The sequence below is a fragment of the Atractosteus spatula genome, chromosome 4 (genome assembly GCF_055471065.1).
Source record: "Atractosteus spatula isolate fAtrSpa1 chromosome 4, fAtrSpa1.hap1, whole genome shotgun sequence".
NCBI lineage: Eukaryota > Metazoa > Chordata > Actinopteri > Semionotiformes > Lepisosteidae > Atractosteus > Atractosteus spatula.
The window spans coordinates 12,963,773-12,982,330 of NC_142709.1; the positions used below are offsets into that span (position 1 = coordinate 12,963,773).

Below are 18,558 nucleotides of genomic sequence, written 5' to 3' on the forward strand. Positions count from 1 at the left end.
CCCTCAACCGCTTGAAGCTAGGTCACCTTTCTGTACAAGCGGCCTGACATTTTAAAAGCAGGTATTAATTCACGCTCACGTTAGGATGCATTCAATCTGAAAACGGAAACAAAAACAAGGCTCAATCGGAATTATGCAGTATGTGCTGCAGACCTGTATTGCAATCTGATAAAAAGCAGCACCACTGAGAGAGCCCAGCCCTCAGAGCTCCATCACATGAGGAGGCGGGAGGGTATAGCCAGCGATTCAGTACAAAAAATAATAGAGTAAAAGCCAAATTCTACGCCATTGGCAAATACAAAAGTTTCATTACTTGTTTGTATTTTACATCCAGGTATTTTCGTTACGCGTGTATTATTTATTACTTAGCACACAATCAGTGTATGACTGGTTCAATTAATCATCTTCAGAAGTGTCTGAGAGAAACGCCATTAGAAAAAAAAAGGAAAAAATCCTGCTAGACTCTGCGTATGCTCTGTAATTAAACGACAAAAAAAAAAGCGAAGGGATTTGTGAAACAACAAACCCAACAGATACACACACACCAAAAAATGAAGCACCGCTTGCTCTTCAGTGTGTTTTTTTTTCTCCGCAGTGCTGTGGTCCCTGGGGGGGCGCTCTCTGTGCCCTCTCCCTGACCCCGGTGCGCGCTGGGATTGACCGGCTCGGCGAAAGGCACCCAGGCGCAGCTGCGTCTGTCGGCCTCCCAGGAGAGAGAGCCCTGGAGAGCCGGGAACCAGCTGGGGGGTGGGGGGAGCCGCGGAGACAGAGCCTCCCTCGGGAGTAGCTCAGGCAAGGCGGTGTCACAGCCCCGCGATTGATGGGGCTGATAACCGATGTGGCAGCCTGCGAATGCTGTGAATGTCAGTACTCTTCGGCGTCAGCCATCGGTCGCGTCGCAGGCACAGGCAGAGAGAGAAACCACAGCAGGCAGCAGCAGTTTCGCAAGCGCCCACAGCTTCGCTTTTTCGTCACCTCTCGGTTTCTACAGGAGGAGTTTCTGGGGCGGTGTGTGTGAGCGGTTGCTCGTTTGCCGACTGAATCATTGCCACCCGCGACGTTCCCGTGTGCGGGCACAGATTTCCTTCAGCTTTTTGTTGCCGTTGTTGTTGTTGTTGTTGCCGTTTTCTTTGTGAAGTTCATGTTTTGATTCCAGGCAGGCCGGCTCCACAGCAAGCTCCCCTTTCAGAGCGAGGACGAGGTGGCAAAACGCCTTCAGGCTGCAGCTGTGTATTAAAAACCACTGGGAGCTACAGACATCGTTCCACGCATATCTCACAGCACTGACTCGATTTCAACTGACGCTTACAATTTGAAAAGCATTTGATAAAATGCGATAAAACATAGCTATCAGGTTTTATAGTGCGCACAGTTCACACCTAAAGGCCTAGAGGTACTCAAGAAAGAGCTTCATCTCTTTAGCCCGTCAAGAGTCTTCAAATCAGGAATTTCAGGTTATGAGATCTGCATTTACTTTTCTAAATTTAAAGATACATATATATATAGGTATATATGTATCACATATATACAAGCAATGCTTTAAATTTGCCTTTAAAACGAAAACCTCTGTGCATGTGTCTCAAAGTCATTCCTCGGTTTCTGTCCATTCCGCTTGGATTAGCCAATCCAATTAGCAGTTCAGAAAGGCCTCCGGGTGAGTCCGTTTGGTTAAAAAGAGAACGTCCTGTAGTGGGGGAAGGCTTTCTTCTGCTCTTCCCAGCACAGGAAACGCTCCAATCTAAACTCTGGCTCACCTGTGCAATCCCTGGTCAGCACATAAAGCGGTCTGACAGACTCCATTCACCACCATCACATCTCAAGGTCTCTAAGAGCACACTCCCTTCAGAAGAAAATGAGATAATCAATTAAAACCCTGGCTGCTGACATTCTTTAATAACTACAGTCATAAAGGCAGGCATTAGATTACTATCTATCAAAGCTGTCTGTCCCACTGGCTTTGTGACGAGACCTCGCTGTTCTGTGTTAATGTCAGGATTTGCAGAGCCCTGGCTGGCGCATGGGCCTTTACAGACACTCATCTCCTGTTCTCATTTTCTTTAAAACGTCTGAGACGCATAATTCCTCCTAATCTGGCAGTTAGAAGGAAAACAGACTCCATGGAAATGCATTACGCTTCACCGACAGCACCAGCAGCATCAATTCTAGGGCTGTTGAAAGGTCTGAACAAAATCTCACACAGCGCGAGAACATTTTCCCTTCTCGGCGACACGTTACAAATGTTTTTGTCATCTTCGCACGGGGACCCGGGAGCTTCCAGTCATGATTAATCTATTTTCAATCACAAACTGTAGTTTAATTAAGATAGAGAAATAGTTATTCCATAATTTCCCTAGAATGGCGCTGATAAAAGAATAAATAAGAATGTTTTGAATTTATTTGCTTATTTTAGATTTGCTGTGTTTTAATAAAGCGCTGGAAGCAAAGGTTTCACAGCAATATCAGGCTAAACAAGAACAGTCACTTCAAATCCTCTAAACGGAAGACAGTACTAATACATATTAATTGATGAAATGTTGCTAAGGGTCATAATGCAGAAATGCCTTTTTACCGGAGTCATGGATGTTTAATAATAGGCAGATTTATACTTAATAGTCTTAATTGCTCTTTATTCAAGGATGCACACGCCAAAAGCTTTTAAAACTATTTTTATTCCCGTTCTGTCTCCGAACCAACGACATCGGGACACAAGTACCCTTGGAGTGGACAATTAAGTTTTAAAAATCAGGCTAAAGTAAAACTGTCAACTTGCTGTCACAGAGTTTCTCCAGAGACCCTGGACTGAACCAGAGTGGTGAATGGGGAAATCTAGCAAGTCTCTAATCAGACCCCAGGGAATCAGATTACCTTCCCCATCAGCCAGCCAAGGCCCCGGAGTTCTCAGTGCGCCAGCGACGTCTCCCAACAAGCACATCAGCAAGCCAAGCCTGACATAAATACGGGATGGGAGTTCGTTTTATACTACGTTAAAAAAAAGGGTCTTTTTATCGTCCTCGTATTCCAGAAGTGAATAGGGAAAAATTAAACCTTTTCTTTCCCGCAAAAAAAAGAAGCGTTTGACCTGGTTCTGATGAATACATCACTGATGGGTTGGCAACCCAATTAAAATAATTTAGATTCAACAGCAGCGAACCGCGAGCTCTAAAGATAACACGCCTAAGCGAATGCATCACAGCTGCGCTTAACCACCTGTGTTCTGCAGACAGAGCTCAGAAGCTGTCTCCAGCGCAGGCACAGCGCCCTGCACCCCTCCGGCTGCACGCAGGCCGACTGACAGGGAGCACCAGCCATAATGTAAGATAGGATAAGATCACTTTATTGGCCATATACAATTTCTTGTATTAGACTTTTTTTTGTTATTTCGCATACCCCCAACTTGCTCTCCATGAGACACACAGACAGGGAGAGAGAAGCTTGGGGTCAGAGCGCAGGGTCAGCCATTTATACGGTGCCCCTGGAGCAGCTGGGGTTAAGGGCCTGGCTCAGGGGCCCAACGGAGTAGGATTCCTCTGCCGGCCGTGGGATACGAACTGGCAACCTTCCAGCCACATGCGCAGATCCTTAGCCACAGAGCCACCGCACATCCCATGTGAATGGGATTGGAATCTCATGGCGCCTCACAGTACTCCGAATGGAAAATGAGTTTATTCAAGACCTTCTGCTATGCCTGGATTCTGCTTTAGGTCCTGTCACTGTCTTAACTTGATTGGTCCCAAAAGAGCAGGATGCAGTCCACACGGTGAAGTGAATCTGATTCTGTTCATCAGCGTTAAGCAAAGATGCTCAGCTTGCCATTGTCCTGGGATCCCAGGAGGTGTCTTGGTGACTAGAAGCAGCCCACCATCAAGTCTCCCTCTGTTATTCTGGAAAGTTGTTCAACAACACACTTCTGTGAGAGCCCTGGCCTTGACCACTTCTGATAAGACTGCCCAGAAAGGTGCCATTCTTTATTACGTGGGAGGGCTGACACCACTCGGCACATCACATGAACAACCCGAATTACACGAGAACAGAGAAACAGGTCAGAGCAAGCCAGACAGCCCACCGTGTGGCTCCCAGTGCACTGCTAATGTGGAAACAGCTGGGCCGCGCTGAAGGCTTTAGCGGTTTGTCAAGTTTAATGTGTCTGTTCCTTTGTCACAATGCTGCACACCGCTCTGTGGGCTGGAGCCGTCATGACTTACTGGTTACCTGAGTTGTGCTTTCCACTTCCTGCCTTCAGCCTCCTCAGCTGTGGCGGTCGCTCAGGGGACCTGTTGCTGACTGGAACGCCCCCAGAGAGCCCACTTGTACCCAACTGTCAACGCGTCTGAACTGCGTGCCTTCTGCTCTAGGCAGGACTTCACAAAACTAAAACAGCAGGAAAAGAATCTCAGGCTGTCTAACCTCAGCTCAGCCTGATATTGTCGTGGGACGCTACCTTGAATCATTTTTTATTACCTTCGTGTCAAACCTGAAACCAACAGGAGGAGCTGGCCAGCAAGCATTTTGCTCCAGCGATGGTGGAAAAAAAAACACTAAAGAAGGAGGGTCGAAACGCTGTACACAGACCTGTAAGGTTTCATTAAAAAGTGGTATTTAAGCTATTAAGCTGCGATTAGAAAGCCCTGCAGATCCATCACATCCTGATCCCTCAGGGTGATCAAAATGGGAAACAGCACTGTCTCCATCACCTGCCCAAGACCTGGAGTCCTTGCGAGGCCTGACATTAGTATTCCCTGGCAGAGCTCTACTCCACTGTGCCTGAATACATTTCCCGGCGTGTGCAGCGAATAATCTTATCTTGCACACTGCTGCCTGCGCTCTGAAGCCAAATGCTAATTTTTCTCTATGCAAATATTCCCAAGGATTATTATTACTCTTATTACTGTTTGATGATATTTATACAGTGTAGCCCACTGAGGTGCTGCATACATGCTTATTTCCAAAAAGCCCACTCCCTCAAAGATTGGCTTTGCACAGTTTGAAGCCCTTTTTTTCTGCCAGATAAGAAACATCGCAACCAAGAGTCAGTTTTCTTTTTTTAATTTAGACGAGGGGTTTACAGACATTAATCAAAAAGAAGCAACACTCAAATTTCTGCACTTAGAATGTACTCGTTTTAGAATCAATGTTATTTCAAGTGTTTCCAATTCGTGACTCTGTGTGTATTTTTTAAGACGGCAAGCAGGCCAGCTTTGACTGAGAGCCAGAAGTTGTCTAAATTAAACTTACAAAAACTGCAGTTGTGTAATTAATGTGTACTGTTATTCTTACCATTGGATTATGTTTACTGCGCTTGCCTTAAACCACAGTTCGAAATGTGAACCACATATTATTGGGATGTATACTGAAGAGAGGGTATTGAAACCTTGAGCTAAAATGGCCCACTGTGTTCATTTCTGTACCTCATACAATCTGCTATAGAACTGGACTACTTCTTAATTAACAGATCCAATTGGCGTCTTTGGAAAGCTTGTTAGGTCTAAGACTGTAACTGGGTGAGCTGTGTGAGAGGTCTGTGTGTATACTAGTAGACCTGGGTACAGTTGTATTTCGTTTTTTTTTCTAATAATACTTGCTGATGTGGAGAAAAGGAGACCTTTATTGGGGAAAGCAGCAAAAAGCTATAGGCTGCTTTCAAGCTTTGCTTAATCCAATTTATATTTTACCCCTACCTGAAACAAACAGATTCCTTCTATTTTTTATAGCTGTACAACTCACGTTGAAAAGACCGTCAAAGGTTAATAACATGCCAGATCTGGTCAATATTGGTGCAGTGATTTTTCACTCTCTCAAAGCCCAACACTCAGACCTTTTCCAGTACTAGGCTCTGCCTCTACACTACATGAATGTGCAGTAAAATCAGATTTGCACGTTTATGAATTTACAACATTTCTGTTTTCAATACTTAAACTGAACGCGCCGGTCAAATGCTTCACTAGAGCAGCTCTGAGTTCAGTGTAATACTGCAATGACTACTGTTATTTCAGTCCATCAAAAGATCCTGTTAGTGCTGTGCGAACACTGGTCCTTAGCTCATAAGCGCTACACTGCAGATGGATAAAAGCAGAGAATTACAAAGACAGGCTGATTGTGCTGAGATTCAGGGGCACACAGGTTTCCTACAGATCAGCATTCAAAGACAGTGGAGCCAGTACAGTAAGAGAGCAGAACCTTGAAGGGAAACAATCAGACTGCTAATCAAAGGCTGACTCACACACCATCAAAACACCCTCAGATACAACAACATATGGAAGATGAACTACGCATTAATCAAATGATCAGATTCTTTCAAGAATTAAAAAATACTAGGGCATCAACATATATTTGACTTCAACAGACGTTTACAACTCAGAGACATACACATTTTCAGTAAGGTAAAATCTTGGAGCTAAACTCAGACAGAAACGCCAAGGACAATCTCCACAAGGCACAAGATATTGAGAAAGATGGAATGCATCTTTTCGTGAATTAAAATGAAAAAAAAAATGTTTCTCTATTCACATTTAAGTTTTCCATGAAATCTTCCTTGGTAACAGAGAAAATTTAAATGAAATGGAAGAAAAGGATATTTAGGTTTGACATAAAACATTAAAGGAATGATACGTTGACTGTAATAAGCCCTTAACTGCCAGTAAGGGTAGACTTATTTCTCTTAGAATCAGATGGAGTTTTTAAACGATAATCACCAGCAAGATAAAAAATGATGCTTTTTTTACTCCTTACTGATTTGCCAGTTAAGAATTCCACACCTTATTCAGTATAGTGTGGGATGTCGCCACGAGATCTTAACACTCTACTCGGCTCTGACAAGCACACTGGCATCTCTAAAATCCACAGGAAGACAGTACCTTGATTTTCTGTCTCAGTCTAGACACGCAGCGCCTCCCTAAAGCTTACTGCGCACAGGCACATACAAAAGGGCATATCTTTCAGCAAGAGCAATTCCAGGCAGTGCTCCTACAGTCCAGCAAAAAAGCATGACATGTTCTTTCAAACTACCACCCTGTTTCCATCTTGACAACTTTACCAGGCAAGCAGAGGATTTGTAAAATCCTAGACAGTGTGCTGCACTGCAAGACATGTCCCTCCTAAGTACAAGTGCCCTGGCAGGGAGATAAAAGGTGCATTTTAAGTCAAACAGCTGCATGTGGAATGAACAATACATATTAACACAGGGGTAACAAAAGAAACACAACCATTATCTGCCTGACAAAGACTTGTTACCTGCACGGTATCAAATGGAGCCATGTTCCAATGCTGACAGCCGGTGTCAAGCCTGCAGAATTTAATTTCTGTGAGACACTAGCCAACAAGCCATTAACAGACAGCTGTACGCTCTGTGAGATTGGTTCCTTTTGCATGACTAGGGCAGCACAATAAAAAAAAAAAGAGTTTCAGCACTGACTCAAAAAGCTTTGTCGTAAAGGTTTCATTTGATCCTCGATTTGGGAATTTGCAGGCTTAGAAGCTCACTCTACTGATCGGAGGAGAGAAAAGGGAGTATTTTGTATTTTGATCTGGAAAGCGCCACTTAATTTCTTCATTACCAATGTTGTCTGCAGCTCCAATATGGTGTGCAATAATTACATTTACCACTTAGGGGCAGCATTAACATAAACTTTGTAACCAATTGGAAACGCAGCCAAACCACCAAAGCACTTTGACATGCAATTAGACAACCCTGCTGCCCTCTGCACTGCCTGTGAAGATTGTATTAAACACGATGAAAGCAATGAAACACTCGAACACGCACCGCGGGAACTCAGTGGACCATCCCTCTGTTAGTGCAGACAAGGACATCCCACTTTGGGACCAAACCAATTTGTGTTTTTAAGGAATGCGAAAATGGGATTCGTCTAACGAGGGTCCAGCCCACACATATTTCCATTGCTGAACAGCTGCTACTGGGAGAGTACGATTCCAAAGTACAAGACAGGAAGGGGAATTCAACTATATTTTCTGTGTCTCAATGATTTTATCAGTCTTCAAAATGAGGCATTAGGAACGTCTGTCGTCCTTCACCTCTTCTTATAGCAACCCTAAGCAGTGTCATCCAGAACATCAACTGAAAACATGACCATCCAAACGAATGAGAAAAATTCCATGCCAGATTTTTTTGCTGCAATTCTAAATGGTGCTGACCTCTATCACAGATGCGAGCCGGGCTTTGTTCCTTGGGGCTGGGAGAATCGGAAGAAACGTCGGGGGTATGTTTAGTAATGTTTAATGCCGCTACAAGAAAATGAAAGCCTGGATGACAAAACTCCGGGAAGGAAAGACAAAGGATGCACCGTGCATTTCAGGAACGCCCAGCTGGGTAAGAGAAATGGCCAGGCTGCAAATGCAAAATACCAGGGGAACTATCGGAATTCAGCTCAGCCAGGCAGAACCTGCACACTCTGCACACAAGCAGGCAATTAGAGTCCCACCCTGAGTGCTGAGCAGGGGAGCTGTGAGTGGGCTACAGTCAAATTAAAGTCCCTCATTATTCAAATAAACACAGAGCGAGGAGCTGCGCTTCGCTCATCTCTCGCAGAGCAGCAGACTGCCTCTCACCTCCCTGCCTGCCTCTATACAGTGCCCTCCAATTACAGCCTTTTCCCCTGCTAGTCTCATTACCAGCTTAATTCCTGGAATGTATTGTGTCCTGCGTACAGCCTGATATTCTCTGCTTGTATTCTTTTTATTCTAATTAGTGAGCAATCAATGAAGCAATTGATTTTGCAATACATGAGACATAGGTCTACCAGCAGTGACATGGCACTACAGTTAACAAGGACCTTGTTTTTACCGGGCATATGTGGCGGAAAGAAAGGGAGTCCGAAACTCCAGACCAGGAAGGAGTGTGTGATTTGTACTTACTCCCTTAGCTCCCCTACCTGCAAGACCCAACAACAAATGGCAAATTCTTCATTATCGAAGATAAAATGCATACAGTTCTGAAAAATGCAAACATCATAGCTGGATGAGATTCTTGGATCAATAATAGTTTGGTACTAGCTACCAAACAGACTGGGTGGGCCAAACGGCCTCCTCTTACTTATAACCAATCTTATGTTCTTAAGAGCCGATTCTGCATAGTGCATGGAGCCAGATCATTTAATATGGCTGACATACCTCAGACAAATGCTTCTGCAGCACTTACTTATGTTACATTAATACTCATGCAAACGGAACAACATCCGCTGTTTCTCTTACCTATTCCACATCTAATATTCATCCCCCTATGACACCAGCACATCCTGTTCTTTACTTTGTTACACCTAGCTGCCTGTCACTCCTGCCCTCTGTATTGATCAGCATTTCCAGGGAATATTCTTGTCACTGAAGAGCACCGTGGCTAGGGGGTGGCGTTCAAACTGCCTTGGAAAAACACTTTCGTAAAAAGCGCTCATCAGGGGTCTCCTGTTTCCACGAGAGAAACCAGTGCTGAATCTTTCAGCAGCTCTGCTTTCAGTATCTCTCAGGGAGAGTTCTAAGAGGCCAGGGGTAGGGAGTGAAACTGCACCATTCCTAAGGAGATGGAATTTTATTTTGGACTCGGTGGCTGTTAGTTAGACAAAATCAGCCCAGGTTCAATCTTAAAAACCAGAGGCAAAATGGACAACATAACCGGTCTTTTACTTTGTACCAGCCTACCTCCCTCTTCCACATGCTTGCCTGTCTCAAGGTCTTGATGGGGTTAAGCTTTCTCATATCTCTCCCTTAGAAATAAAAGGTCACCCCCTCTGTCAACATTAATATAAAGTACCCTCATGGCACAATGCTGGCTGATGAATATCTGCGAGGTTCAGCCTTTTCAAAAAGGCTCTGTGATATCAAAGAAGGAAGGGTGGAGGCAGAGCTCACAAACAGTGGCACGCACCTGTTCCCTTCAAAGGCGCCGTCAGCCTGCGGACACACGGCAGCTGTTCCTCAGAACACATGAAAAGCGGATGGCTGTCGACACACATCAAACGCTCAGGCCTCTCAGGCGCTGAACTCCAACTCAGTCTGTGTTACGAGGACTGCTACGTACTGTAGATGGATGCAGTGCAAAATGGAGCAGCGATTACTTTTAAACTACCCTTGCTGAGAAACGTACACAGCATCAGCCCACTACCGCCTTCTTTAACAGCTTAAGTGCCTGAGCACGCTAAAATGCCAACAGTCGGTTTCCTGGAACGCTCTGTTGCTTTCCTGCCTGGGTTTCCCGACAGACGTGGCCGACACCTTGATCAAGCTAACCACCAGGGTCAAGTGTTTCAGCCTTCTGCAATCCCCTGCTGGGCCCACCTCTGCACTGCACAAGTATTCAACTTGAGCACCTGCAGACGAGGGAACGCTCAGGCTTGCTGCCAGTGTTCCGGACAGTGTATACGGTATATAGCCATTCTCCAAAAACTCAACTTGTTCCCCATAAAAAAATGTATCCTCAATAATTTCTAGAAAAATATCCAGGAACACGTGCTACTTATGCATAGGTGGAGTGCTTGTGAATAAGGAATCTTTATAGCTATCAAACTACAGGATTAATTGTGAAAAATGTCACTAAAATTCATCGGCAACTGTACTATCTTGGCTCCCCGTCTTTTAATGATGATACAGAAAATTTGGGAGGAATACTTATTTTTTTCTCACACTTTGTGAATGTCAAGATGTATATATCATTTATTTGGTTTTAGTGTCAAAGTATTTCATTATTCAATCAAAGGGACTGGTTGCGTGTGCCTGCAGTACGCATCTCCGTGTTGCCTTTTGGCAGAGTTCTGTACAGTTGTAAAAACAAGAACAGAGTGCTTTGGGGGGCACCTGTGTTTGACACGGCTATGTCCTAGAAATTCTAAAACTGCACAATCTTGTGTTTGTGTCACATGTGCAAATGCCCATGAGTGTGCAAGTCAATTAGCAAATATAAACTGTCTTTAAAAACTTCAGGAAATAGAGAAACATCAGCCAAGCTTAGGAAATACATTCTCAGATTTGTGCAGCTGAAGAACCACGCTGAAGGTTAATGGCACGGTGACCTTTTATCTACGGAGTCTCCTCTTCAATGGTGTTAAGAGCAAGGGGCTCCCACAGTGTGACTATTAAAAGACAATTACTCTTTCATGCTGTCTGCTGCTGCTGACTGCTGGCCTTGCCCACAACCAACACAGGCTACAGTATTATCTTTCAACAGGAATTTCACAGAGCACAAAAATCAACTGGAGCTTCCCTGCTACTGGTTATAATAAGGTCTCCAAAATTAGTGACTTATCAGAAGTTCACTGGTGAACTGACACACTAGTTTAACAAAGATTTATGGATTGTATTTGTACGCACTGATTGCTAATCTCTCAACAACTGGTCTGGATGCTGATGGAAGCCTCCTCTTCCCTTTGTTTCCTGTACTAGTACAGACATCCTCGGCATCTACCATATCTATGCCCATAATTAGTACATACACCCACACACCTCCAGTCCACCTTTCCTCAGCCGGACAGGTGAATATATACAAATAATCCACATGACAGATACACAATCAGATGAGAGAGTTACACGGATCAGCTAAATTGCTCTTACTGCATGGTGATTAAGAAATGTCATGACTCTAATTAAAAAATGTCTTTTCTTATTATAAAGAAAAGGGGCGGGACAGGATTCGGCCTTTCTGAGAATGCACTGGAAGTCTGGCACAGAGATGGAGATATGAAAATGAGCAATATACCACTCTCTTAGCCCTGAAAACCCACTGCCTTGAGTGGGTTGAGGCTAATTGCTAGACAGGCTCCTGGTTAGTAATGGAAAAGATGACTTACCTTCCATCTCTCTCTCTCTGGGTTGAATGTTCCAGACCAGGACTGCACCTAAGAAATAGAGAACAATAAGTTCTAAAAAATGTTCAAAGATTTAATTGCTTTAAAGCCGCAGTCTTCCATTAAAAACTGCACTTTAAAAATATAGGTAATCGAGGTAACATGATGTAAAAATGTTGCTATTAAAGCATTTTAAAGCCAAGCAGAAAATAATTAGTTTAAAAAGAATCTATTATTCACATTTTACTTCTTAATGTCTTTCTATAAGGGGCAGTGCAGCGACTAGCACTGCTGCCCTGTAGCCCTGGGTTCAATTCCGCATCTGGGGTGCTGTCTGTGTGGAGTTTGTATGTTCTCCTCGGTCGCATGGGTTTGCGCCAGGTGCTCCAGTTTCTCCTACAGCCGAAAGACATAATTGGTTTCTGGGGAAACTGTTCCTGGTGTGAGTGTGTGCATGTTTGTGTGTGTGTCACGTGATGGACTGGCGTCCCCTGTCTGTGCCTTGTGCCCGTTGCTTGCTGGGGTAGACTCCACCTCCCCCAAGACCCTGTATTGGATATAGCGGTTAGAAAATGGATGGATGGAAGTCTTCTCTAAGAATATCTTCTTTGTGTTCTGTGTGAAGGTTTAGTCTCTCCTTGTAATGTTTTAACAGAGTTCTGGAATAAAACACTGCTTCTGAAGAGGCTTCTGAGAAAGTGTGCAGTGTAAGCAAATGTTGGTTTCATAATGCTGTTGAATCGCTGGGGCAGCATTATAAGCTCCACTCCTCGCAATGCTGCTAAACTCTTCACACATTTTAATCGAAGATCAAAGGGAAAAGTTCCTACAGGCTATTTGTGGCAAAGCAGGATGGCAAATAGTGCAAGAAAAAAGAAATCTGTGTGGAAAATGACATGGTAAGTGAAAATGCAATAAGGACTGAAACAGCAAAACACATAGTTTTTTGATTTCCTCCTACAGATGTACCTCAGTTCCAAACATATGGAGCTTTTTCACGCACTACTCCCACCACGCAGTCATAAGCCCTTAGAATACCAAATCCTAATTTTCGCTTCATGTTTTTCTCAAGGGGCAGTTCTTGTTAAAATAAAAATTTCCTAATCAATGCCAACTGAAAGAGTTAACAGCCAAGACTTGGTAGAAAAACCAACCAGAAAGGAGCACTATTCCAGACACTGAGAGAAGAAAGCACTGTGTGTAGTGTCTTGACTTCCCGTGGATACAAATCATGAGGGAAATGATATACACAATGTTTCAAAATGCTTAAATAGGAAATCTGTTATGAGCTATAGAAGAGTTAATATTGTTCACACTGTCAAAACTGCTAGAGACAATGTAAGTGAAAAATCTGATCTTTTTACTTCGAAACTGATTTCAAACAAAAATGATTTGCCGACAGACCACGTTCATGTCCAGTTTTGTAAGAAACCCCCGATATACAAGGTAAGAATACCTTACTGCACAAACTGCTGTCTAGGGCACTGAATTACAGAAAAATCACAGTTGAATACACAAATGGACTGCAGTGCTACAGAGCATTTTTGTGTTTTTTCGACTGCAAGACCTTACACTGCTGTCCACGCAAAGACGCAGCCTTCAGACAGGTTCGGATTTCTCCAAGGAAGGAGAAAGAAAAAGGAAAAAAAAAAAGGCCAGGCCTCCAGATTTTAATTGCCTCTGCACACAGGTCAATATTAGCTGTCAAATTAGATCAGGTCTCAGAATGTAGGACCTTGTGGTCAAATGAGCAGTGAAAGTTCGATTCCCATTTGAAAGCGTGCCTAACTGACGCTGCAGTATGTTAATTTAATGAGTTCTGAAGCGCTATTAAAAAGCAGGTACTCTACAGAGCAAATTAATTTAATTACATTATTTGTATTCAGCGGGAACTGCTGGAGCTGGCACTGACTCTGCACAACAGGCAGCCTCTGCAGAGACATCATGCCCGGGCAGTAATAAAAGGAGAGATGAAACTGGTTCTCTAATTCCAGTTCAACAAGACGCTGACCTCAAGAGAGCCTATACCCGACCAACTCCTCCGTGCCGACTGCACACCGGCTCAAGAACACGGGTGGAAATCCACTCGTCAAAGGGCTCGGATCTTCCCAGCCCCAGCGTTCATTTCGCCGGAGGATTAGTACAAATGATAATTGGACAGCCACAGCACTGCGTTCCCTGTTAACGGAAGCTGTTAATTTATGCAATCATCGCGCGTGCCAAGTCGAAACTGGTTAACAGATGAAACCATCGACATTTCCTCACGCTGCCGGAAAACCCTTTAATCCTCAGTGGGCTTCCACATTGCAGCATAGCGGCTCCCACTACTCTGGCTGTACAACGGGAAGAGGCAGGGCCCGGCCACGGCGGAGGATTAACTAGGAAGCCCGGTCTATTGTTCCCTCTGTGAGCCTTGAAAGGAAAAAGCGACACTGAAGGAGAACTGAAGTTTAACACGGGGGTCGGACTTCGGCGAAGGGAGATAAGGAGAGGGAGGGGCAAGGGGAGGCAGGAGGCCTCTGTTGGCCCAGGTAATGCGGTGCTCAATGGGCTTTCTTGTCTTTTTTGTACTGCTGGGATCAAAGACTACACAGGGAAAAAAAAAAAAAGCGGCTGGAGATGAAGCATTACGACCTCTTTGGTTGTTTTTTTTCCCCCTCACTGGCAGACCTGGAACTAAAAGCTTTGAGAAATGAGGTTAAACTCCAGCCATTCTCTGTCACAAAGAGGTAAAGCACCAAACAATGAGGTCTGCAACACTGCTGTGTGCGCTGTTCCCTGCAATCACAGACCACAAACGTCGCTGAAGAAAGTGCACTGAAGGTCTGGCAGCACTGTGCTGACACTTAACCAAACAACCAAAACCTTGAACGTGTAAAAGATATCGCTGCAGTAGCACAGAAAAGAAGCATTTTTGTGTCGGGTTCCTTCAACCACAGTTTACTTCAGACGTTTTTCCACCTAACCTAGAGTATCAGCTGGAAGTGTATCCTAAGACTGCAGACTGCTGCGCATTAAATATCTGAAATCAAAAACGATTTTTTGGGAATAAACACCTCAGAAAGATGAGCAGAACACAGAGAAAGTGCCACCTCACTTCAACAGGTATTCCAGTGTCTGCAAGGTCCTCTCACTTTGAACTACATTTTTTATTTAATAAAAAAGCAAGTCTGGTCATCTAGACTTGAATGTCACATTTATTTTTTAAAAGACGGGTAGCCAGACAAACACTGCTGACAAAGGAGAACAATGTCTGCTGTCGCCTCTCTTTTTTTGCGGGCTGAGATTCGGAGAGCCAGTTCCCAGAGGGTCAGAGTTGAGATACACACACACACGAACACAGGCGGGGGACAGCTGCGCCACTTTCCATCCGCTGCCTGCCCTGGTTCGAAATGCCCTTCTGCCTTTCTGCTTCAGAGAAAGCATTCTTGGAGAGCTCAGCTACCTTACAAAATGTTCTTTCTTTTCTGTGCAGAATGTTGTTCCTGGACATTATTAACACTGAGGCTATTTCACTCCTTCAAGAGTAAGGCCTTCCGACTGTGCACAGCTAATTAGGGCTGCCTGCAGTGCTCTGAGGTTCATTAGTCATGTGCAGTGTGCTGTGCTGAACAACCACTGTCTGCAAAGGGCACAGATTTCCTTTTTTCTTCTTTCTGTGAATTGTACTTCAGGAAGACTGTTTTTTCACTCAACAGAGTATAAATCATACTAACTGATATGATAAAAGACTGCACTGGAGATGTGAGGCAATCGTCATCTTTTTTTAGCATTTCAGATTAATGCTATCAAGTTGAACGAATCTTTAACACCTTCATCCTCGATGCACATTTTCACAAGAGTGGTTTTGTTTTCTATAACAAATATTGAAACATTTTTCTGGTCAGATTATGTTTTCATCACCCATAGTTTGATTGGAATAACTTCTAGAAATTAAGTAATTTTATTAATCAGGGAAGCAATAACAATACACTAAATACATTTTTATGGTCACTTTACCTTTGCCTACTGCCCTGTCTCTCTCACACCTGAAGAAGGCTCCACGGCCGAAACGTTGTGTTCTCTTTCTTCTTTTTTTCAGCATGGAATAAACCTATTACTTGTTCCTTTGCAGCCTACGCATGCTGACGCAGCTACCCACCTGAACTACATACATTTTTATAATAGCAAATGATTGGCCTTAAATTGCAATTATTTACCTGTAATTATAATGTCTAAATTAGCCTTCTGAAATGTACAAAAAATAAAACATTTTGTCAGGAAGGCACAAAGCAATACACTTTTATTTCTACAGCTACTTATCTTTTAATCCACTGGAAAGAGCCAGATAATTCTGTAACAAGAGCAAAGTTTAGACCGCATTACATTAGATTAGTAGCAGGAAACAATTTGATAGGACAGGGCTCTGCTCTCAAATAATTACTATGACATAAAAATATAACATACAACAACATGTCAAAACCATCTGTGACTGCAAGCATGGTTTGGAAAATCATATTAGGAATGTGTGAATGTGGTGTGGAAAGATCAGACAGTTATATCTAGAGGTACTCATTTTAATATGGCAAGGACCAGCATCGGTAAATAATCATTCATTAATTAAAGACGAAGGGAAGGATTTTCAAAAGGTAGTGCCAATGTTAATTAACAATCTTTTGCATCGATTCTGGCATTCTCAATAGGTTGCTGCATGTACTTCCTTATTAAAAAATCATGCTAATCTGATTAATGAATTTTTTTTTGATGGATGAATATATTAACGATTGGTAGAAGCTCTGGACTTTTTGCCATGTCTGCGTGGGAATTTGAAAAAAGATATATCTGTGTTATCCTTGCTTTTTAGGAGTTCATGTGCTCCTGGATGAAGATGGTTTGAATTAATGTATAGTATGCATATACCACTAGCCTTGAAAGTGCACACTGTGGACTAGTTAAAGAGAAAACAATTATTTTTTGGGGAAGCCTCAAATGAAGACGCAATGGATTTTTTTAATGGATAAAGAACTTCAGAAAAAGAAACCATGGCGGACATCAGCCAGAGAGCGTGCAAAGGACTGTGCATATTATTTTGGATTTACCAGATGACAGTGTGCAGTTTGGATAGGTCAGCTATTGCCAGCCTTGGTTAAATGCTACAGAAACATCTTGGATCTAATCCAGAAAGGTGTAGAAGAGCTCTGCAAGTGAATAAGTCCTTTTGTGTCATATCGGAGAATCATGGCTGACTTGATGGGTCTCTACTGCCTTCTAACAGGTTATAGTTACATAGATACGAAGAGCAAACCTTCCTTACATTATACCTTCCTCATAGCCTTAGCTTTGCAGAGTTATGTGCATTATGTAGTGTTGATTAATGAACCATGAAGTCATGGCCAGCGAGGTAACCACCAGGCCTGTGACCCCCAGAGGTTTCTTGATTTGGAAGCTTGTGTTTGTTTTCTCTCCTCAGTTCCCACATGGTCAACTGTTGCTGTACGATATCGATAATTATAGAACTCTGTAAAGGGCCTCGGTGGAAAACTGTTGCAAAGGGAGTTATAGCAAATAAAAGGGTGATCGACATCTATTCACCTCACAGGAGGAGCAACAACAAATCCGAAGGTAGTTTTAAGTTCTGCCTTGATCCAGATTCCGTTCTGTAAACACATTGAGGATTCATCATGCTTCATGCAACATGTAGATTATGTGCACAATTCCCAATTCTTCATGCTTGATACAATGGTTTATAGCATATGTGCAAATAGCATATAAGTAATGTTGAAAGAATACCAAGACAGTTCAATATGTGAATGTAGTAGGTTTAAAGAAGTGCAGATATCTTGCTTAATTCTATATACAGTATGTTATGAATGAACTGTATTCCCTTAATTTAATCCACAGCCTTGAGGAACATGAGTTGTATTGTGATTATACTGAACCTTTGTAAATACACCATTATTACCTGAACTGCAGATCCTTACATTGTGACGTTTCCTATAGATTTTGTTTATTATGTAAAGATTACAGATGCATAAATACAATTCAATGTTTCTGCATTTTCAGATTCAGTTAATCAACATGGATAATGCCGTCTGCATTACTAATTAATGATTATTAACAAACAAAACAACAATGAAAGTGCATAAAGAGGTGACAATAGATTTGATGTGTTTTATCGTTATCTGAGGAAGTCTGCTGAATTATGTTCTCCGGTAACAAGTTCCTGTTACAAGTATTCGAAAAAAAAGCTGACATACTGTAAGTGCCAGATGACAATCCTGCATTGTTTTCTGTACAATGTGGACGGTAACGACCTCATCGAGTCATTCTGAAAGTATATTCTAACTCCGGTGATTCCCCGGTAGCGGGTGATTTGCACACCCTCTACAATGGCAGATTTTTTTTTAAAAAAAATACCAGTCTTCAGTGTTTATTTGAAGAGTTATGCGGTTTCTTTTTCATCGGCAAAATACCTATATTCGTGATGTTATTCAGAGATGTCTCGCTTAACGCTCGCAGAGTTAAAAGTATACGCAATGTGCAGAATGCTTCTCGGTAGTTCTGAAACGGTTAGAGAAACCAAACCCAACGACCAGGGCAGATGTTGAACTGTCGACTCTTCTCTCACTCTTAACATCTATCAATTTTCAAGCACCGCTTGGTCCACCACAGGGTCGCAGACAATACGCGCAGATCAGGATGCCCCCCGGCCGGGACGCCTGCCTTTCAACAAGGCCACAGCCAAATCTGCAGTCAAAAAGCCACTTCTAAAATCTCCCACCACTTTTCAGCAGTTCAC

General features: G+C 43.1%; 1 protein-coding gene across 4 annotated transcripts in view; it reads right to left on the reverse strand.

Moving 5' to 3' along the window:
- Nucleotides 1-18,558, reverse strand: part of LOC148835847 (uncharacterized) — a 150,131-nt gene that overhangs the window by 30,594 nt on the left and 100,979 nt on the right. For all 4 annotated transcript variants that reach the window (XM_088913250.1, XM_088913254.1, XM_088913251.1 and 1 more), the window contains one exon: nucleotides 11,784-11,831. In XM_088913250.1, the coding sequence (XP_088769376.1) occupies nucleotides 11,784-11,831 (48 nt within the window). The remainder of the gene's footprint in view (nucleotides 1-11,783; nucleotides 11,832-18,558) is intronic.